We start from the raw sequence: 23,213 nt of genomic DNA, 5'->3' as shown, positions 1-23,213 counted from the left end.
TAAGGCAGTGCAGAATTATTCTACCTGTGCAGCCCAGCACTGCACCAGGATCCACCACGTGGATCCAAGTTGCTCAGAAACCAGCTTAAAGATATGTCCTGGGTTGTAGTGTAGGATGTGCACCAAGTATTTGTTCTATGACCATCTTCATGAGCTGTTGGAACCAGGTATGGCAGTGTCTTCCCAGGCCTCCTGCCTTGGGGCTGTCTTCTGTTAATGGCCCATTAACACCTTGCCCATGACTCACAGGTGACTCCCTCCAGGAGTTATCTCTGTTTAATGGGCCATCAAGGACCCACTTCATGACTCATCATCCCATTGTGAGATGCCCTGCCCAGGGGGAGGAGCCAAGCATTCTCACCTGGATATAAGCTGGGGTTCAGGACAGGACAAGCAGCCCTTACCCACTGGATTCCCAAAGGACCAGAGCTACCAGACCTTTTCTACAGGATCACTGCTTCAGGAAGAGCACCTCACCTGGACTGCTTCCACCATCCTGCTCAGGTTGTATTCTGACCCTGTCAGTGGTCTTTTGTATTATTGCATTTATTTTATTTTACCTTTTTTTCCTTTCTTCCTATTAAATTGTATTTCTGACTTGGAGTCTTGCAGTTGTTTTGCTTTCAAACCACTACAAGATGTTTTCGTGGCATTGTACTTGCCCATGTAGAATCACCTTAGCACCTTCAATGCACTGGTCTTGCTGGAATATAACCTGTGAAATTGCAGCTGCTGTTCATTTCCCTCACACCTTACTACTCGGGAATACCAAGTTGCAATCACAGACTTGTCTCTAACATTTTAAATAGAGGTTTATAAGAGAAAAGGACAGATGCACAATTAAGATGCCAAGATGCATGAACAGCTGTTCTTGCTTTGTGCAATTAACATCCTGAGTAATATCCATGAAACAGAGAACTGGACCCCAGAATGAAAAAGCTTTTAACACTTTGTCCTGGTTTCAGCTGGGATAGTTAATATTTTTCATAATAGCTGCTCAGTGCTGTGTTTAGGATTTAGTATGAGAATAATGTTGACAACAAATCAGTAGTTTAGTTGTTGCTAAGTAGTGCTTACTCTAAACCAAGGACTTTCCAGCTTCCTGTGCTCTGCCAGCACAAGAAGCTGGGAGTGAACATGGCCAGGATAGCTGACCTGAGCTGGCCAAAGGGATATGCCATACCACAGAATGTGATGCTTACTATATAGACTGGGGAAAAAGTCCAGGAGGGGCTGATTGCTGTTCAAGGACAGGCTGGGCTTCAGTCAGAAGGCAATGAGCAATTGTAGTGTGCAGCACTTGTTGTTCTCAAGTTTTATTCCTGCCTCTTTTTTGTTACTTCCCATTTCATTACAATTATTATTACATTTTACTTTATTTCAGTTATTAAAACTGTTCCTATCTCAATCCATGGGTTTTACCTTTTTCCAGTTCTTCTCATCCCACTGAGGGGGGACTGAGTGAGCAGGTGTGTGGTACTTAGTTGTCAGCTGGCATGAAACCACAGTATACTTTGAACTTCATCCTCCACTTGACTGGTCCACAGAAGACAACTCTAAAATACATTACTGATCAATGTTATTTGGCCCAAAAATCCCTGGGCAACTGAGAAGCTTCATTCACATCCAACAAATCTTTTTATTCTGCTACTCTCTGTGTCACAGCAGAGAGCATCCTCCGAGAAAGATGTTTGTTCCACTTGTGTTACAGAGAGGTTATTTTAATGTTGTTTTCTGTGTCAGCCTTACGTTGGTGCTTCTTGGTTCTTCTTCGTGACACAACCCAGCCAAGTAGAGAACCCACCAGGACCCCAGCTACTGCAGTCACAATGACAGTCCAGTAAGGGACTGCAGATTCTGTTTCCTCCAAGCTGAGATCTGAATTTCCAAATCCACTATTTCTTCCCGTGGAAAGAAAAGGTTTCTCCTACAAAGGGAGAGCAGAGGCTTTATTGACCACAGACCACTCAACGGGCAGTATTCCAACAATTTGCCACTGCCCCTCCTCAGAGAGGAATGGTAGATCTTTAGACAATCAGCTGGTTTTGCCTTCTCTCTATCTTAGCCCAAACACTCTCTTGCTCTATTGCTTGAAAATTCCAAAAACACAAAAAAGAAGCCACTTCAGAATCAGAAATGGTGGCATCACTTCCTAATTTGCTTGCTGCAAACAAGGAAATGGAAATACACAGACTCATTAGAATTAGCTTTAATGAGAGGCTTTCCACTGCAGTGGAAATCTTCTGTCTTAAATCTTAAGCAGAATTCCCTGTCTGTAACAAAACAGGAGTACATTTTAGCTGCTTGAAACCTTCACTATATTCTTTAAAAGAACTCTACCAGTGTGAAGAAAGGATTAAAAATAGAGGTAATTAATGGAGAGAGCACCTTGACATTTACTTACAGGGTTTGGACACCTGAGTTTTGATCTGTCATAGGTAAAATTGTTGTAAGTCTGCTTTTCACCAACTGGCTCCAGCTAAAGAAGAGAAAAGCAATGTTAAACATAATGATGAATTTTTTTCTTCTCAGAGTCTCTTGATTCAGACAGTTACAACTTCTTATCCAATCTTTTGCTGCTTGCAGTAACAAAGAAGTGTGGTAGAAGGAGCAGAGGAAAGTTTGCAAACATTTTAACACTTGTGAATTGAAGACATTGAGAATCTGATATACTGGCTGCAGAATAACTCCCTCTGAAGCAAGGAATGGGATAAGTGTTTCTTCCTTTTGCATTGCTCTGAATACAATGTATTTTAAATGTTCAGCTAAAGCAAAGTGGTTCTGCCATGTACTCATCTCAAACGGCAGTGTAAACCACAAAGGTAAAAACCCACATGACAGATGTTAGACATATTACTTAGCACATTACTTAAAGAAAAGTGCCTAGGTGTCTTGGTGATAGGAGTTACTTCAGAAATGACAGTTACAGAGAGGATGGGATGATGCCAACCCTTGCAGTCTTTGCTCGGACAAGAAATTCCCTGGGAATTTTAGCTGAAACTAGGCTCACGATCTTGCAAGAAGAGAGTTAAACAGAACCTTTTATATTAACAGTTGTCAGCTAAGTTGCAATAGCTGACCACAGGCTCACCCCGAGCCCATTTCCAACCCAAGATAAAATATGCCCAGGCTAACAGCAGGCAGTTGTGCTTGGCTAGAAATGCACATACCACTGGTTGCCATAGCTAAGCTAACAAGTAGAGGCTTGCTCAGTCATGTTAACTGAAGTGTTTACAACTGTTGTATGGACATGCCTGAAGTAATGACTTCAAGATTGGTCCATAGAGAACTGCAAAGTTGTCATCCAGCACTTCTGGGAATACAGAACACAGGATAGCTGTTGCTTCTGCTATTGTCCATACAGGCATTTACTGTCCTCAAGGGATTAAAGTGCCAGCTGCATGCTGAAGAGAAACAATACAGCAACAAGACCAACACAACATGGAAAAAACTAATTTTATCCATAAAATTCTCATATGGAAACACTAAGAATACTTTCTCTCACTAGTTCATTTTTAATAAAAAATAATAATAAAAAAACACCAAAAAAAAAACAACAAAAGAAGTTAGCAGAGACTGAAAAATAAAAATATATTAACCACAGAAAATTTAACTAGCTAAGAGACGAAAGCTAACAAGTGAAGAGAAGATGAGAAGCAAAGCAGGATGCCAAGTTTGGCTGATTGTTATAGAGTCCTGATGGACTCTTTTACAACTCCTAGTCACTTGGTCCACCCACCAGCTAATGCAGTGAAGACTGAATTTGGTAGTTTTGTTGCACATTAAAGGGAACAGCTCTGTTATTTGTAAGATATGTGGCTACTATCTTACAGCATTCTGCCTGTGGTGCAACTGGTTCTTTGTAGATAATTGTAATTCTTCCCATGCCAGGGCACTTGGTAAAGATTCTGGCACAGAGCCCAGACAAAAGATGATAAAATGCAAAATTCTGTAACCACCCATGCTTACTTCATTTCTATGCAATCTGTTCTTCAGGAGCATTAGTTTCTGAGCTTTAAAGATGATAGTATCCTCAAGTCCATGAGCATACAGGACAAGTTCTGGAAGAAACCCACAGCTCCTTTAGAGCATGTGGCAAGCATGGAGGCAGAACACAAACCAAATACTCTGTCCACATGTCTCCTCACCTCAGCCAAAGACCTGACAAGGTGGATTTGGGATCAGTGCAAACCCCTTAAGACTACAGAGTCCTCTGACTTCAGAGAACAGGAGCACACTTTGTTTTGCACGAAGCCAAAAAGGCGAAGAACATTATGGCAAGGGAGAGACTCTGTGAGCCATCCCAATCCCTGCCTACCCACACAGTGGCCAGGCACAGTCTGGCCCTTTATGTGCACTGACAAGAATCCATGTCATTTGGCCATAAGCCTGCAGCCTGCCGAGCTTTTCAGGGAACAGAGAAACAATACAGCCTTACAGTAAGTTTGCACAGCCTTCCCATACAAGGACTGCAAGGGAAAAGCAGGGGTGTGTTACAAGAACTAGATTTAAATAGTAAACAGTAATATCTGCAGTTAGCATAGACTGACAGATCTCTATGGGAGGGAATAGTTGTGCTTTGCATCAGTAAGAACCTGATCCCTGCCACCACAGTAGAAAGCTTTGTGTCAATATCTTTATATGCGTAGGAAATGAGTGACAGTCTGGACAGAAAAAATACTCTGGTGGCATAGGAAAAAAGACTGGTGGTGATTCAGGAGTGAGTAATGGCCAATAGGAATACCACATGGCAACAGAAATCCAATTTAAGACCGCCATATGCCCAGGTACTGTCTTTTTTTCCTTGAAACCCTCAGCTATGCTCAATTTCAATTTTTCTACATTTGCCTGGGGTTTCTGGGTCCACCATTAGCCCTCTTTAAGCTATGAAGCAGAGTGAAGCCTACCAGCCTGCTGTCATCTGGACTCCCAGACAGGGAAGCCTGATGGAAAACAGGCAGATTTGCTGTGCATGCACATATCAATTACTCTGAGCATGTACTTGCATTGTACACGCTATATTCCTGAACCTACAGCTCATATGCTATACTGGGCAATTGCACAGATTCCTGCCCTGCATTTTCCAGTCCTTATTTTCAAGCTCATTCTGGGGTATCCTGTAAGTTTCTTATCTTGCTCAAACTTTTACTTGGATGGAAAAGAAATTCCCCTCCATTTATGCTTGTTTCTTGTACAAACCAGGATGCAGGATTTCTGCTAGTACAATGTATTTGGCCACTGGTGTTTACAAGACAAGGGGAGGAAATGTTGCTCTGGCATAAAAATGCCATAGTCTTCCTTCCAATGTGGGGAAACATTTCTGAAAGCAACTGTGACCTTGGAGTTATCAAGTCTAGCATGTGCCTCTGACACCTTCTTCTGACACTATTCGAAAGCTATCATTTCCCCCCAAATGACAGATGGAATGTGATTACAAGCATCCTAAGTTTGATTTCAGCCCCCCATTAGTTTTAGTGACTCTACTAAAACTGCCTCAGATACAAGAGTGGGTGGTACAACCCGTCCACACTATTAATGGCAGCAAAAATTCACTCCCATATATGTTTTCCTAATAAATGTAACAGGATTCACTGGAGAAGGGCAAGCTCATTGAACAGACATTTTCAGCAAACCTACAGAACTGAATGTTTAACTAGGCTGACTTTTTGTGTTAGCGCAAGTTATTTACCAAATCAGAAAGGAAGTTTTCATTACATTAAGACTCTTGGGACTTCTTGTTTTGAATGAGCAAAGACTTACACCCTTTTATGCAATATAATCACTTTGGATTACATTCCTAAGCAGTGCAGAGTGAGAAGAACCTCAGAGTTGAGCAACCCCCTCTTGTTAGGATATCAGTTTTATGTCTTGCTTACTCTTTTGTTTCAGACTCCTTTCTCATGATCTTTTGTAGATACTGTTACCACAAACACATAGGGATCTAAATTGTAACCCCTTACCATATTATTCCAGAGAGCCATGGCCATCTCAGCATAACCTCTTACACTGAAATGAATGCAGTCTGCAGCAAAGAAACTCATATCTGGCTTGCCCATCTGCAATAAAAGCAAAAATTTATTTCTCAGCAAATTTCAATCTTTGAGACCTAACATATTATATCTAATAGTATACTGTACTTGATATATCAACTTCACAATTTTGGTATCTTCCTAAAGGCAATATGCTCATGTTTTCACACTGGAAATAAACTTAAGTGCTCCTAACTATGGGCTGATTATTGCACCTTGAGACCTTCTGTGTTATGCAGCCTGCTCAATTTCACACAGAAATTTTCATAACAAAGCTAAACTTATCATTAAGCCAACAAGGTTGGCTATTACCTTGTTAAGCCAACAAGGTTCACAGCTGTTACAAGGACCCTGCCATTGACCCACATTCCATTTTGTACAGAACTGATAGAAAAGTACTTATTATTGCTTTTTAAACTTCTGTGACTCAGACTTACAATTTTTCAAGTGTTGAAATTTCTGCTGAATTTCAGATAACAATAAAAAAGGTGGGCTTATCCAGCTGTGGCAAATGTCTCTTTTAGGGGGAATTTGCCTTGTCTGAGGACCATTAGTAAACCTTGTAGGCTGACAGAAAAAAAAAAGGGGGGGTGGTATGAAAAAAGGATCTGTACTATGCAAAACTGGATTGTTTTGATGAGGATTCCTGCTGGGTATTTGTATCCTTAACTATGCAGCATACATAATGCTAAGGTTGGAGAAAAGAAGGAGAATGAGTGTTTGGTTTCAAAGGCTGCTTCCTGTTTCTGTGCTTGGATGAACCAGAGATTCAAGTGCTGGTTTCCATTTGAAGAAAACCCAAAGGCATTCCATAACCTAAATCAGGAAACTATGGTGAATGCTAACTAACCTCAACAAGGGAAGCAACATGCAGTTTAGAGGAAGTCAGAGGGTGCCTAGTTTATGGGAGTGCATGCTATGAATGTTTCCTAAAGCCACTTTGAGTCACAGGCAGCACTGCGAACCTTCTTGCCTTCTTGTGAGACCTCCTGTCTTCTCCTCTCATGCTTACCACAGATTCCACACTGTGCCAGTAGACTGTGCAAAGACAAGAAAACATAGTCCTTGTGGCACGGATCTTACTGGCTTAAGAGAAATCAAGATAGTGGTCCTTGCATAATGGGAAAGCAAAAGAGGACTCACACTATCCAGAGGCAACAAGGTGTTCCGGAAAAATGGCTGGATGACAACAGCAAAGTCCTCCCGCTGTTCGTACCGACCGCTGCTGATCAGCTGCAAGGCTCCAGCCTGCATGGGTGTAATTAGTGAAAACACCAGAGTTACCTGCAAGGCTCATCATACATTTGGCAGCAATCAGAAACGTACAGATTACACATCTTTCAGTGTACGAAGCCATAAATCTTTAGTGTAAATCCAGATAAATGTTATAAAGCAGTCAAGAAAATGGCTAAGAAAATAATCTGAGAGATTTTCATGAGGAAAATGCACAAAAGCTGGATTATTTCAAACAAACAAACAAGTAAAAAATAAAGTATAAATAAAAATATAAAAACCATATTGCTTAATTTAAAAAAAAAAAAAAACAGAAAAAAATGTAGTTCAAACCTTACTTATAGAAACCAAAACTGTACAATTACAATGAGATTAAAATTTGCAGAAAATTATAAGAAAAAGTAACTAGGCCAACATTTTTAGAAGTGACAAATGAGTCCAGAATGCCAACTTGAGGCTGAAGCACACTTGACTTTTCAGAAAGGTGCGCTTGAATTAAAATAATACTTAAGCATTGAAAAATTACCTGCTGCTTTCAAAAATTATGGTCACAGATATTCATACAGATAAAACCCCCCATCTCATTGTAACTTGCCATATTACGGGTATTACTGCTAATGCACCTGGTCATATCGCAAAACATTCCTTATCCCTCTTCCTCAGTTAAGGAAAACGACCCCTCCAGTAGGCTTGTACAAGTATTACCCAGGGTGAATTTCTTGAGCTTTGTTAGATTCATTGGACAACAGCCACTGCCAGAGCCAGAATGGAGAACATAATATGATGTGATACAGTGATTTCTGTATTTGTAAGAACATCGATGGAAAAAGCTTCTGCTCCAATAGCTATTTATAGCCTCTGTTAATTTTGAGTGAATCTTATGCCTGAGGCTATGAAAAGTTACTCTCAGATGGCAAGCTGGCCCATGGTTGGTTTAGTTAATTTCTTCTGCTAAGAGTAACCACAAAACAGCTGATGCAAGGTCATTTGTCACTCTTGCAGTGACATGTTAATTCATGTGAGCTACTCATTGGATTCATAACAGACAAACACGTATCAACACAGCAGCCGTCGTTACTAAATCCTTTTCGGCTGTTGAAACAGCAGCTGGAAACAGAACTGGTCTCCATCTACATCCAGCTCAGAACTGAAGTCACATCATAAGGCAATGTGGAAAGTCGTGCACTGCTACTAACTGGTTAGCTGGGTAGGGTTTTGATCAGGCTGTAGCCAAGTTGTTTTCCAGTTATCCCTCTCTGTACTGCTGAGGATACGCATGACAGGAAGGGCAGTGAGGGAAGGAATATAAAGAGACACAAGTGAAGATGACCAGTTACCAAATCAATGCATTACCTGATAATCTCTGTTAACTCTCTTAATTTCTTGTAATTCAGAAGAATTTTCCTCTGGGTTAAAGAAACATGGGCAAACTTTCCTTCAATGAAAGAAATACTAGAATTAAAAGCCAGTCTAGGATTGTCTATTCACAGTTCTTCAACACTGTGTGTCTGCTTCAAGAAGCTCAGGATAGGTGCTCAGAGCTCACATGCAGAAGGGAGAGAGCCACCTTGGTGGCTTAGGAATGGACAGATACTTCAAAAAAGAAAAATCTCTACTGATTTTTCAAAATGAACACCTATCACACAGGCAGAAAGAGCTGCAGGATCCACAACTCTTGAGTCAAACAGAAAAAAGTGTTCAGTATGCCACACATTAGCAGGAAATCATGTGTAAGAATAACAAGAAAACCCACCCCATGAATGGGCTTACAGCAGAATTTCAGACATCTGGGAGTTTAAAGTTAGAAAAGACAAAATTTTCATGTAGTCTGAGTCCTTGCGCCACTCTGTTTTATTCTGTTACCTTCATAACAAGAGGTAATAACTTGTGCTTCACTGAAATTCATCTTCATCTTCTAAGAATGTGCTTGGAATCAATATGAAGACATTGAGCAACATCATCAATTCATTATTTTCCCTTTCAGTGTGCTCCTGTAGTTAATCACTTGTATTTTTAAAAATCTGTCCCTAAGTTAATTTGAATTCACTTGGCATCACCTTCCAAGTACTGGTCTTTGTTATATCTTTCTCTGCAAGACTAAAGAGCCTTTTCATGTCCATTCTGATGCATTTAAAGACATGGCTGCTTTCTAAAACAATTCTCTCAACCTTCTTTGAGTTAAGATTTTGGCCTCCTTCATCAGGAGCAAGGAGCAGCTCCTGGTTGTGCTCTGCTGTGTACAGCCCAGCCTGTACCAGAGGTAATGCAGCACTGGATACAAAGAGAAGAAACAGGGATGTCAGTCTGTGCTGGGCAAAAAAGGCTTTGAAGTTCAGCAGTACAGCAATCAGCATGTTGACTTGTGCTGTGTCATGCTGCCTTACAGCTGAGAAATGAGAACTCTCCTATCTACAGGTATATGATTTTTAGCTGAAGTATTGCAAGAAGTAATAGAAAGTTGATGGAAACTAGTGCATCAGGTAAAGGCAGCAATGCAAGTAGCTTGGAAAGCTCAGTGTGGATGTCCTCCTGTAGAAACTGAGCCAAAAAAATATCACTTTATAGGCAAAGAGTTGTTTTGCTCACTTACTTTGCTGTCAAAGCACACTCAGAAGAGCTTGTTGTGATTTGACGCAGTCCAGAGAACTCCAGCATCTCCACCATGTTGATAAAGACTCTTGGGAGCTGTGAGGATTATAATAACCAGACATACAGACATGCTACAAATAACAGAACATGATACCACTACAAAGAGCAAGAAGTGCCATCCGTAGGTCAGGGAGTCAGCGCAAACTGCACTGGCTGCAGCCAATGGCATGTGCAAGGATGATGTATAAAAGGAGGGGGAGGGAGACATACAGTGGCTGTCAGCCAAAAAGATTCCAGCAGCTAGTACAAACTAGCCAGAATGCTGCTTCACTCCCTGGGACATTTCCACTTGCTCTAGGCTAAATGAAACTGTTTATGGTTGGTTTAGCCATGAAAACTGTCATGGTATGTTTGGTCCACAGCATAAATATTGTCAAACACGGAGTTTTTCTGAAACTGCAGCCCTCTTTCTCAGGGCATTAGCTAGTACAGTCATTGAAATGCAGCACTGAAGAACAGTCTGACTCCAGCTATTTGAAAGATGACCTTGTATGAAACATAATCACTGACCGTCTATCAGAGGTGACAAAAACATCAGTGTACTTGCCAGGAACATAGCTTGCTAGGGTATCTTAAAAGCTTACCTCCTTATAGAAAATATCCAGAGTGTCCTGAAGGTGCTTTACATACTTTTGCACTGAATAGGTTTCCTGTTTAAAAAAAAAGAAGAAAAAAAAAAAAAAAAGGACTTAGTCTTTTTCAGGAACCAACAAGGTGACCTGTGAGAAGATACACCAACTTGATGCTCCTTTTTTTCTTTTGTTGGCAGATATCTTTCCAGATCAAGAAGTTTACTGGCATATAGACAGAGGTTATAGAGTGTTTGTGTTTTTATGTCATTAATATATTCCTCTGATCTCTGTAGAAAATGCTGAGGTATCTTGGCAGAGTCTCTCCCTGATAGTGACTATATTGATCACATTTTTGGATTTTTGGGTTGTCTTTTATGGGACTCAGAGCAGACTGGTTTACCTTAGGAGCATGACAATATCTTTTTTTTTCAAACTGCCCATCTGGAGAAACTGAAGGCAGTCAGACCCCACAAAGCCCATAAGCAAAAACAACTTTGTGACTATAGTTTTGGAGGTGTAGCTGTGGGGACAAAGGCTTCAGGCAGCAGCCTGTAAAGGAAAGAGCAAAACAGAGAACAGTGCCTGGTCATTTCAACAAGCTGGGTACAGATCCCGGGTCTGTGCCACACAGTTTCAGAGGGGATGAGCACTGACAGCTAAAGAAAAGACATGTTTTTCACTATGTACTGATGTTATTATTTTGGGTGTCATTCTGAAGGAAGAATTGGGCATCCTCAGTAATTATTGTGCAGAAATGTTTTCCAGAAGTCTTCACTTGTGTCCCCCTAATATGCCTGAGACACCACACTGATTACTTTGTCCAGTTAAGCAGGGAAAGGTATTCAGGTTAATCTTTGTATTTTGTTCAATATGAGCAGGTTCCTAGTACTTAAATAATGCATTTCTCCAGAGCTGCAGTGCCCCTGTATTAAAAGCTGTGCACTTGTTCCTGATACAATACAGATGAAAGGGGCAGGACTTCTAAGAGCTTTTTAAACAAAGAGGAACTTTGGCTCCCTGAAAGAGAGAAAGGCTATGTTTCCAGGGCTGGTCACCTGCCAAATGCCTGGATGAGCATGCCTAATTCAGAGATACAAACCTTGTCCAAGCAGTACTGGCATAGGTCACTGCCTCCAACAAGGATGGTAATCAGCTTCCAGTCTTCCTTGAAGTTAATTTTCTAGTGGAACATAAAATAAACAGATTGCAGGATCCATTGCTTAGGCATGCAGAGGTAATGTTCACAAATGGGGCTAAATGGGGCACAGACAGTAGGGCAGAACAAAGGAGATATGCTGAGTTAAGCTGGCAAAGGAAAAGCATCTCTCCAGGGGGAAAATCTGAACTGTTTGCTAGTCTACTGCAATTCACCTCGGCTTCTGTAAGGAAATTCCCCTCAGCAGACAAGTCCTGTCAGGGTAACGAAGCACGGAAATGTGTCTGTGGCAGCAAGCATCCCCTAATGAATGCCAGCTTCAGAACGGGGATGGACAGGAGAGATTTGCCAGCCATGGCTGCACTGCAGGCAGCGTGGGGGTAAAGCTGTGTGGGAATGGAGGCTGGAGTGACTCATGTAGCTGTGGAACTGGAGCTGCTGGGGATCCCTGCCAGCTGGGCAAGAATTACCCCGTGGCCAGGAGGGGCAAGGGGTGCCCCAGGGAACAGACAGCTGGATTAAAATAGAAGAGTCCAGGAGGCTGGTGACTTCACTGAGCTCATATAAGGGCAGCTGCAGCATCCACGTCACCGCAAGCTAACAATAGGCGCTGCTGAGAGCTGGATCTCATCAAAACATTTTGTAACATTCGGTACAAAGAAAGGAATCAAAGGCAACTATTTTTAGTGTACTGCATTTACATAACAAACATCTGCGAAAAGATCCCACAAATAGAGGGAGGGCCTGGGAATCACCCATAGGTCTGAATTCTCCTCTTTAACCAGCAATTTGCTTAGAAAGACTTTCATGAAGAGGCAATGTTATGGCAGGGACACACTCCTCTCGCTCTTTATAAAAATGCATAAAAAGCTGTGAATAAAACAAAGCAGGACAGCCTCTCCTCTTCTATTCTATTGAAAAGCCATGCCAGCTCCCTTCACTCTGCCAAACAATTGGCAATGCAGAGTAACTGACAGTGGGGTGAGCATGCAGCATCCATCAAGAGTTCTGGCATGGAGAGCCACATGCTTTGACAAATCCTGCTTATTCAGTGCCTTCCTTTCCCATTCAGTCTGAGCCAGGGAGCACCAGGCACTCCCATTCCCTTAGAGGGAATGCTCTCCCTGAACCAACAGCTCACACCCAGTCATCCACACAAATTCAGCCAACACTCAGAGCAGAGCAGCCTTGGGTTTCTCAGATTTCTTCCCCTCCCTGATTTTGATGCCCTTTGTAGCCCTCAGTGGAGTTAGCACACCAGACTGGTCCACAATGCTAGATCCCCTACTAATTCTCTAAAATAATATGGTCTGACAGAGATTCATCCATTCCTGAGGTTATTGGTCACTGATTAATTATTTGCCTGCCCAAAACCAGACTTTGAGAGGGCTTTTTCTCCTGCAAAGACTTCCCAGTATTGTGGATATTGTGACTCATGTCGGTCTGCAGGTACCTGCTTCAGCAATTTTAACTCAGCCTTTATGACCTTCACTTTGAGGGTTGCTGCTCAACAGAGCAATCCTGTGATCTCACCAGAGCCTTCAGATTTCTCCTCTTCCTCACTACCATCCTTACATGTCTTGGCTGCACTGCATCCTACATTAGGGGTAATTCATATGGTACATTCATCTTGGAAAGCACAGCAGAGACAAGACTTTTCTTTCATCAGGAAAGCACTCTTCATGACTCAAGCATCCCATTAATTACAGTCATCTCCCAGAGACCACGGCAGCACCAAGGTGTGGCCCAAATCCCACTTACCGAGCTGCTTCTCATCAACTCCACCAATGCACGAGCTTGGGCTGGCATATCACTAGGAGAGAGAACAGAAGATTTTACATGTGTGCTCTAAAAGCATCTCACCTTCTTGATCCCTGCTCCTTGTTGCAGGGGATCTCAGGATCAGCAGAAATCAGTAAAAGGAAAGTGATGCCTCAAAAGGCTGAGCAAACACTGAAGGACCAAGTTGCACAAGTGAATAATCTGATCTGAAAAGGCTTCAGCTGGGATCGCTGCCAAGTGGCAGGCAACTGGTATGAGTTCTTCCCATCTCAGAGTCAGCCTCAGTGCATTTTGCTTGGGAAAAAACACTAATGCCCAGATGCAAAGAGACATTCAGTTGCATAACTCGCTTTTAAAATCTAGTGGGGGAGTTTGGTACTGACACAGAAGCTGGGCACCTAACCAGCCTTCCTGATCCGGCCTTAAATTCCTATGGCTTGTCTTAGGGCTGGAAGAGAGTGCTTACATTGTGGGACTGCCAGGCTCGAGAGTCCCAATCCAGCTCTGGACAGGATGCAACATCCACGGGCCAAAGCACAAACCATGCTGAGACACCAGCTGGAAATGAGCTCCTGATATACTAGAAGAAGGCTTGAGCTGACGAGCCCTGCCTCTCTCCAGCAGCTTCACAAATACAGTCACATTATTTGGATTCCTAGAACCATATTGATCACGCTGAGTCAGCTTTGCTCAGGGAACCTATGAAATATTTAGTAGCTATACAGGCTTTGATAGTTATCCTAAATCTCCCTTGCAGCAGATTTAATGGTTGTTAAAGATGTCACAAAAAGCTTTGGAAACCAATACTCTGAGTATTCATGGAGCAAACACAGTGTAAGCCATACAAATTCTTACATGCTTTGGTTGTTAACAGACTAGTAGATTTTTTTTTCCTTCAGAAGGAGAAAGGAGTTATTTCCCAGCTGCTTTTTTTTTTTTTTTCTTTGCAGTGCAAACAGGGATAATTTTTAATGCCATTATGGTAGCAGTGGGCTTCTATTTGTTAGTTTCAGGCACATTCTCTAGAAACCAAGGAATAAAAGAGATACTCATGAATTTTCTCCTCATTATAGATATTGCCTGACAGTGAATTAGGGACCTGTGCACTCAAGACTGGGCAGAAAAAGGTACTGGTTGATTTAGAAGCATAACTAAGGCATTGGCTCAAAAATTATGGGCAGATATTGAATAAAAAAAGGAAGCTTGTGTTCAATTTAGAAAAAGGTAACAAATAAATCCCTCAAATACTGAATTGAATTTAAAAAATAAAACCTTGAAACTTACAATTAAAAATATCAGATCACAGAAACATGCTGAGTACCAGCAGGTCATCAGCATTACCTCAACCCTGACATGCATCACAAAGGTAACCTGCCAGTCCATCATTTCTCATTCCTTTGCCTTTCGTTTGGGATTGTCCTCACCCTGCTGTGGCATTTCTCTCTGCAACGTTGAATCCAGCTGTATCCTTAGAACTGCCAGTGGAGAAGCCAAAGAGGTTTGGATTGAATTTCTTCAAGATGTCTTAAAAACAAAAACCACAGTGTTTAACCATTCACAGTACAACCAGCAGTGTTGCCTCCCTGCAGAAGCAGGAGTCAATTGAGTGGTGAGAATACAGAGCTGTGTTTTCCCCTCATTCACTGTGACTTTACAGAAGCTAGAGACACATCTGCTTTGATGACTCTAATTACTGCCCAAATTTCATCACTGCAATTTCCCTCCATGGGCCTGAGGAGTCAGGGCATGGTGGCCCAAGAAATGCGTAGGTGGATCTTGGGCAAAACCACCAGTTTTGATTTTAAGTGTCAGAGTATTTGTGGTTACTTTCTTTCATGTACCAGAAGCAGATGCCCTGAATACGGTCCTCTACGTCTCACTCCTCCAGCTAGATAATAATACTTGTGTCAGAGAAGTGAAATTTTTTCATTTTTCTAGATTTCATTGAAACTCTCAATGGGGAAGCATGATGTCTGAAAACTGTTGTTGTTACTGTGTCTGTAGTGCTGTCTGAAACCTCTTTATAGAATCTCATTTATAATGCATAAATGAATTGTGCCTTCTATTTTTCTCCAAACACAGTGATATGCCTGGTACAAGGCAAAGCACATCAGATTTTATCACTAACAATGTCAGGTATTGTCGAACTGCTCTACACCATGGATCACATACAAATAGAGCAGCCATTGTAAACCAAGTGCCTTCCAATTTATTGTCACATTGACCACTTAGTGGTTTCTATGGAAACTACAGGCCAAATTACACAGAGCACTAGGGCAAAAATTTATAGTACTTTTAGATTTTTTTTTCCCACCGCTATGTAGCAACTTGAAATCATCTGGAAGAACCATAGCTTTGTCAACAATCCTGGCTAGATGGACTGCTAATTGTTTCATAACCCTTCATTTGTCCACAGACATTATAGTCAGTCACTAGAAAGCACAAAACAAAATAAGGGAGAAGCAGGTCTGCCATGAACTTCTGTCACCTTCAGCACATTTACTCCTAATTCTTTTGGTCAAAAGGACGATACAATCACATGCAGGTCCTGTGATGTGGAGGGGCTGAATCAATTTTACAGCTGATCAGGTCAGCCTGGATTTCAGCTCTCACTCACATGAACTGCTTATACCCACAACAGATGGACATCCCCACGGTTTTCAAGGAAAGAATGACCAGTTCCAGATGTTTCCTAACATCCACTTAACTGACTTGCAGTGTAATACCCAACTTTTGCTTTTCTAGGATACTCACTGGGTAAAGTAGCCTGGATCTCCAGGGTCTCATCACCTCCAATACTACAAAGGGAAAGAACAAAATCACCCAGTAGGGTTAATCCTGCAGCCATCTGTCTTATTGTCACCATGTGTTATTTTAGCAGCCCAAGAATTAAAAAACAACTCCCCCTCCCCCCCAAATACTTGCTTCAAACAGGACTAAGGAGATAAACCACAGGAATTCAGGGAAAGTAGTGAAAGGATAACTCACATTAAATAAAGCAGGGCAGCACTAAGATAGAAGCTATGCCTTCAGGCTGGGAACAGACCATATTGGGAGAACTGATTTTTTCATAGTGACATGCTGGGATACCTATCACAGAAAGGCATTATTTCCTTCCTAAAGTTGCTCCACGTTTCCTTGCTGAAACTACATTGGCGCGCAGTTATACATAGGAGAGACAGCATTAAATATTCATTAGCTACCTATTTGTAATTTTGCAGTGCTGACTACATAGAGCCTCTGCCTCTACCATTCAGCACTCCACTGTGTGCAGAGCCAATACACTCTTACACCACTTGTGGCAGCCCCTCCTGAAAATATCTATGCCTGCAGGCACATGCAAAGGGACGCAAAAAGAGCAAAGAAGGCAACGCATACATGCACACACTTATCACCCATACACATGCCCCTGGGGAGCAGGCAGTTTCCTTCCACTCTGGCATGGATATTGAGCTTCACACTCTCTGACGTGCATTGTTTGCCCACTTTGCAATAGCAAAGGTGTTTGGAACACCTTCACTGAGAATGTATGTAATGCTCTCGCCATATTCATGCCAATCCACACTCACTCAGACCTTCTAGCATTAGACACTGCAGTAGATAATCACAGCAACACTTAGAATAAGCTTCAGAGAGACTAGCAAAAGGCTAAAAGGTACTGTAACACCTGTAGCAATCAGGCCGGGTTAACACACACACACATAAAAAAAAGAAAAAAAGAAGCAAGAAAAAGCCCACAAAAACGAACACAACCCACTCCCCCACAGCAATTGCTCCTTTTCTCTTCCAGTCCTGACTCCTCCAATCCTTTCCAAGCACTACTTGCTGTCAGCATCCTTCCCCTGAATTCACATACACAAACATGTAACTACACAATCAGGTGACCCACACTTTTAACTATGTAGACAAAAACAGAGAGAAAAAACCGAGCATTTTCACTCACCTCCAGGAAAGTCCCTTCCAGTCTGTTTGTAGGTCCGGTACTTTGGCTCCTACTGCAGTCTGGAAAAGATGGAAATAACAATTGATTAAATACTAAATGAAAAAAAAAAACCCTACACATTTAGGTAAGATAGACATCATGCTGTGAAAGTGCTGAAGCATTCTGGTGCATCCAGCAAGCTTTTGCAATATCCCAGTTTTAGCATAAGTGGTCTGTGTCCTTATTCACCACCACACACTGGCCTGTGGGCAGCCCTGCATCTCCCATGCTTCAATTTTCTGTGCTTCTCCTCATACACAAAAGGAATTCATCTAGATAGCAGACCATTGAGCATCAGAGGAGATACAGTCCAGCCAGAGGACATCAGATGGTAAGGTCAAGGACATAAGACTATAAAGCTGCTACTCATACTGTTTTAGGAACCCAATGGGACCCAGATTAACATCAACAGCTTTGTATTTGGATTCTTTTCTGATGGAAAATGCTTCATCCTGGCATTTTCGGAAGAAAGATGATTTTGAGAGACTTAATAGTCCAGGAAAAAAGCCCCAAACAGATGAAAAATCCCCATCCAGTTTTAGCTGTACATAAATCAGAGGAGCTGCTTTTTAATCTGCCAAGAAAACAAATCTTTGGTGTACAATCCATTTTTCCTCTCCTGGATCCAGTCTGCTGCTTAACATACAAACTTGATGAGGTGCAGACAGGATTTTTTTTTTGCCACTACAGATAAGCATGTTGGTGTGTCTATTGCTTTCACTGTGCACTGGTGCTAGAGAAGTCAGACAGATGAATTCTAACCAGTGACATGACTAAATTGCTCAATATTTCATAAAGCTCCAACTGTATCTAGATTGACACAGCCTTCCTTCCTGCACTGTGAACTTTCATATCCTTGAAAACAAAATAAATACATAAAGCCATCAGAACGAAGACCTCTGTGCTGAATTTGAGTAGCTCACAGGATGGGGACAGACCTCTAGCAAGGTCAGCCCCCTGACTCGTATTCAGGGCAGCAAACATGGGAAGGGGCTCTTCTGCAGCTTTCAGTTTTTTAGTGGTTTCATCTAATTTTGTATTCTTCAAAAAGCAATTTGAAGACACCAATTCTGACACAAATACAGCCATAAATACCGACTGCATTCAGGGATCTTGTGAGGAGTATCAGGAGGACAATCCAGGCTTTGGTGGACTTTGCTGCTGCAGTCCCCCTGTGCCAAAGATGGTTACTCTGTACAAAGCACACATGGATACTGTGGAATGTGTGAGTATGTGTACATGTGGGAAATGCTTTGCCAGTTTTTCTGTCCTCCCTCAAATAAATCACTTAATTAAACCCCCCAAAACACCTTGCTGTGGCAGTGGCAACTGGCAGGAACTGCATGGATAATGGCATTATGAGAACCTGCCTTGCTCAGCTCTTGAGACAGAGACCTCAAGCATCATAATCTGGCCCCTATGGCTAGGGCTTTCTGAGATACTTCATACAGTAAAAGAACTAGTATTTTTAAAGTAAGAGAGATGTGCTAGTGCACATACCTAGCATTTGATGTGGGGGAGGGGAAAAAAGCAATTAATTTTAAGAGTCATGGCAATGGATAGGAGGGAGACTTGTAGTGCTTTACTGATTTCTTCTAAGAAAAGCTCAAAGCTTTGCAGCAGGGGGAAAGACAGGATTACATCAGGTCAAGCAAAATCAGTTTCAGAGCTAATGAGAAGGTGCACGATGCATAATGAAGACATGCACACCTGCCTGTAAGATAAGCCTGATCATTTAAGAGCTTCACACTCTTCAAGTCCCTCTGAACTCAACAGAAACAGAAGCTGCTAGGAGCAGTGGTTTAGCTCAGGAGTTAAAATTCATGGGAACTGTTGACGCAAATGTTTGCTTTCCTCCCATGCCAGACCAATTCTGTAGGGCTGTGTAATTCTAGAACTTTTTCTCAGAAATTTTCAGTGCAGATCTGCAATACCTCCTGCTATTCCTCTCTGGAGCTTTTTATTTTGTGTGTCTACCTTTTGTTTTAAACCTCCATTTCTTAGTACTTGAAATACATCAGAGCTTTAACTGGAAGACATCTAACCCAGGAAGCAAAATTTGAAAGCAAAACTCTGAAATACCAAAGTTTCAGAATTATCTCAAAGTGGGAAGCAGTTCATTTTGCAATCAATTATTTCCATGGGAGTTTTCAGCAAAATGTCTTCTTGCATCAAAAATATCAACTGCTTTCGCTCCTTTTCTTTCACGTCAGAAGAGACTATTCCTATAAGACAGCCACTTCCCTTTTCAAAAACACTTGAATAGACTATGCAACAGAAAATGGGATCCCATTTCTGTCCTAGCCTGAACTATTCATTACTGGATTACACAATTGTCAGTGTCACTCATATTCCTTCAGGGTATTTCTTTGCAAAGGGAACCAGGTGGATGAGTTTTTGCTTTGCCAAGCCAAAGCAATTTGTTTTCTGTCTGATGATGCCTGACATGACAACATCTGGATAGAAATCAACAACTGCTCTTCTCATTCTAAACATGGGAATACAGCAGCACTCACAGTCAGGGAATCTCCAAGTGCTCCTATAGCTTTGATGTCAGCAGGCCGTAGCTCATGTACTAAAAAGCAGTAGGAGAATAAAAGCAAGATTACTGACAACTGACAACGTACTGTTTAAAAGAATAAACATGCAAGTCTCAGGTACCAATCTGATGGCATTTTTGCTGAGTTTTAAGGTGGAAAAAGCCTGAGGTTCTGTGTGTTACATAGGCAAAATGTGTAATTTCTTGCCTTTGCTTGCAACAGTATGTTACATTAACATGGAAAGAAACAAAACTTAAAACAGTTAAGGTAAAAAAATGAAAACAGATTAGATGTGTTTACAGATGCATATATTCAATCTCTTTTAATTGGCTTACAGGTTTGGGTCATAGATCAATATTTCCTATTAAAAATCTCCCTGTAAAATCTTCAAACTACACACTCCACTTGCACTGCACTGCTTAGTCACTAACCCTCCTGGGCAATTTTCATCTGCCATGTTGCCATATAATGAATGATGTATATGTTACATGCATACAATAAATGTGATCACATTTATCCACAGAGACATACTTGCTGTCATGCAGAACTTGCTGTGAATGGCAAGACAGATTTCTTCCCTAAATATATCAGCTGTTTTTGTTTACTTTCCATCTAGGATGTGAAACTCCAACATCTTACTGTTTTTAGAAACAAAAAATGAAACTTTTCCTATGTGTGGTTTTAGGTTAGGAGTTCTTCCTCACCTGATGTTGGGACATGACTAGATGGAGTATGATCAGGACACGACAGTTCACTGCCCCAGTTCTGAAACGAGAAGTTACAAAATTGTTTCATCTTGCAGCTAAAAGACAATGTGGAATTCATATATGGTTTAGATGTACAGTGAAGGGCAAAACCAAGTTAAAACATAGATCCTAATTTGGTGCCTATGTAGTGCAACAGTCTTTTACACCTCTTTGTGGAATACTATCCAAACAATAATTACTTCTGGTGACATTTTCTAGCCAAAGCATAAGACTTTTCCAAAGCTGAAACATTTCCTCTTGAAATACTGCTTATGACAAGGTTCCATAAGGATGATTATTTTTTCCCTCTCCACTGCCTAGAAATTTTGTCCATGACCTACAAGGTGGGGTCTCCAGGTCTGAAGTCTTGCTCTGTCTCAAAAAACATCAGATGTAAAAGCAAATAAAAATCAACACTAAAATCCCCTGCAAAGTTATCTTGTTATATTAATGTATTATACTATTAATGTGTTATTATATTAGCTGGTGAAGGGTTTGAACAGCAGTCCTACGGTGAGCAGGTGATGGAACTGGGGTTGTTTAGTCTGGAGGAAAGGTGCCCTTATCACTCTATCACTGTGTGAAAGGATGTGTGAGGAGGCTGAAGTCTGTCTCTTCTCCCAGGCAACCAGTGAAGGAATAAGGGGAAATGAACTCAAGTTGCACCAGGGAAGGTTCAGGTTGGATATTAGAAAAAATTTCTTCACTGAAGAAGTGGCCAAGCATTGGAACAACTTTATATATTCTATTATTATATTATCATTCCCCATGTACCTAGCCAGGAACCTATTCTTTCCCTAGAAAGTTTCAAAAATGGCTTGCTTTTACTCATTATAAAATTTAAAAAAAATTGAATTTTCAAAACTTTAAAAGTTCCAGTAAAGAAAACTCTCAGGCTCTAAATAATTGTACATAACAGTTACTATGTAAATCCCACCATTTAAAGATATTGAATCAAACACACATTGCAGAACACCTTAATACACCAGCAGAAGAGCTGATTAATGTCTCCCCTTGCTTTTTGGTAACAAGCAACCATATTAGCCAAGAAGGCAGCAAGGGAAAACCTAAAATTGTTACAGCGGCCAGCCCTTGCAAGAGCAACGACAGCTGTGTACACTGATCAAAGGGCCATCCCTGCTAGAAGCAGGAGGTCAGGCTAGGGACACTGAGGTCCCTTCCAACCTCAGTTATTCTGTGACTCCACAATTCTACCAGAGTAAAACTACATGGACCTGTGATCTTCAGACAGCATGGTTGCTGTTAAAAAAACACCACAACAAATTCATCTGTTCTTATAAAAAAATGTTGTAATAGGCTCCACTATTAACCACTGAAGTCTGGTTGCAGAGGCTAGAAAGGACAGATAGGCTTATTTTTAGATCAGAAAGTGCTGCTTTACCCTCTCCCTATAGTTCTTTCCTTTATCACTTCAAAAGTTGTTGCTGTTGAGATTTAGTGGAAGTCCAAGAATTACCTATTAAAAATATAACTCTAGCTCTACAGATAATAATCCTCTTTCAGTCCTGCAAACCATGACTTGCTAAGATAATAGCTGCTGTTCTTTGGGCCCTCATGGCACACAAAGGTTTTGATAATTTGGTTAGTTATGAGCACTCCCAGACTGTCTCAGTCTATTTTGACTGCCAAGCAAATATCTGCTCCATTTCTTTAAGTCTTACACACAATATCTGTTTCTGCAGTTTATTTAACATGCCTCATGATAGTTGCTCGGTCATGGTGGAAATTAAGTCCCTTTGAAATGGGATTCCTATCACACCCTTGTATAGAGCCACACATCCAATATATAAAGGTGACTGCCCTCTACAGGTTAAACTTACTTGAGTGTAAGGAAGAACAGTGCCTCAAGAGCAGAATAAACCTTCCTCAGATTATTTGGGGGTCAGGATTCTAAAACAGCTTCTCCATACTGTGAGGAACTTGCTATCTGAATTAATTCTGCATTCTAGGTTACTTTGGTTACAATTTCGATACAATTGCACAAATAATATAATTAATTTTGTTTGACTTTTAGGAGAACATTTGTTTACACAATGCAAAGTGCAATGCAAGGCAGAATTCTCCTTCCAAAAACTCCTAATAGGTTATGTGATTTATAAATCCAGGATGATGTGTTAAGAGATGAGATGCAGCTTTGCATAGTGTGCCTAAAATGCAGCAAAAGGTGCAACAATTACCTCTATTGGCTCTCTGGTGGGCTCCACAGGTGTGTAGTTGCTATTCCTGTATGTTCCCAGGAAGGGTTTGTTCTGGAGAAAGAGGAAACAAAATAAGAGAAATAAGATAAACTAGGCAATAAGCACATGGCACAAACCATAGCAAGTGATATCAAGGTACCATATAACCAAGAAAGTAATTACCTAAACTATAAAATTGGAATCTGGACTTTGAAACCATGCTCCTTCCTTAAAATTCATACAATTTGTGTTTACTACCTTAGGACAAAAATTACATATACCAGATGCTGACTGCAGTTTAACATTTTCCTCTCCTAACATTCCAA

General features: G+C 41.2%; 1 protein-coding gene across 1 annotated transcript in view; it reads right to left on the bottom strand.

Moving 5' to 3' along the window:
• Window positions 1–1,220: 1,220 nt before the first annotated feature.
• The window catches only part of PLB1 (phospholipase B1), a 70,783-nt gene continuing 48,790 nt past the window's right edge, over window positions 1,221–23,213 (bottom strand). The window contains exons 39-53 of the mRNA XM_083857977.1: window positions 22,888–22,959; window positions 20,648–20,708; window positions 19,920–19,978; window positions 17,365–17,423; window positions 16,176–16,219; window positions 14,846–14,945; window positions 13,401–13,452; window positions 11,583–11,663; window positions 10,496–10,561; window positions 9,853–9,947; window positions 8,616–8,697; window positions 7,173–7,277; window positions 5,961–6,056; window positions 2,405–2,479; window positions 1,221–1,927 (exon numbers count right to left, since the gene is read on the bottom strand). Coding sequence (XP_083714103.1) covers window positions 1,706–1,927; window positions 2,405–2,479; window positions 5,961–6,056; window positions 7,173–7,277; window positions 8,616–8,697; window positions 9,853–9,947; window positions 10,496–10,561; window positions 11,583–11,663; window positions 13,401–13,452; window positions 14,846–14,945; window positions 16,176–16,219; window positions 17,365–17,423; window positions 19,920–19,978; window positions 20,648–20,708; window positions 22,888–22,959 — 1,269 coding nt within the window. The 3' untranslated portion in view covers window positions 1,221–1,705. The remainder of the gene's footprint in view (window positions 1,928–2,404; window positions 2,480–5,960; window positions 6,057–7,172; window positions 7,278–8,615; window positions 8,698–9,852; window positions 9,948–10,495; window positions 10,562–11,582; window positions 11,664–13,400; window positions 13,453–14,845; window positions 14,946–16,175; window positions 16,220–17,364; window positions 17,424–19,919; window positions 19,979–20,647; window positions 20,709–22,887; window positions 22,960–23,213) is intronic.

This window comes from Zosterops lateralis (genome assembly GCF_965231275.1).
Source record: "Zosterops lateralis genome assembly, chromosome: 3".
Taxonomy (NCBI): Eukaryota; Metazoa; Chordata; class Aves; order Passeriformes; family Zosteropidae; genus Zosterops; species Zosterops lateralis.
Note: the sequence above shows the minus strand (reverse complement) of the source record. Positions and strands in the feature narration are given on the sequence as shown.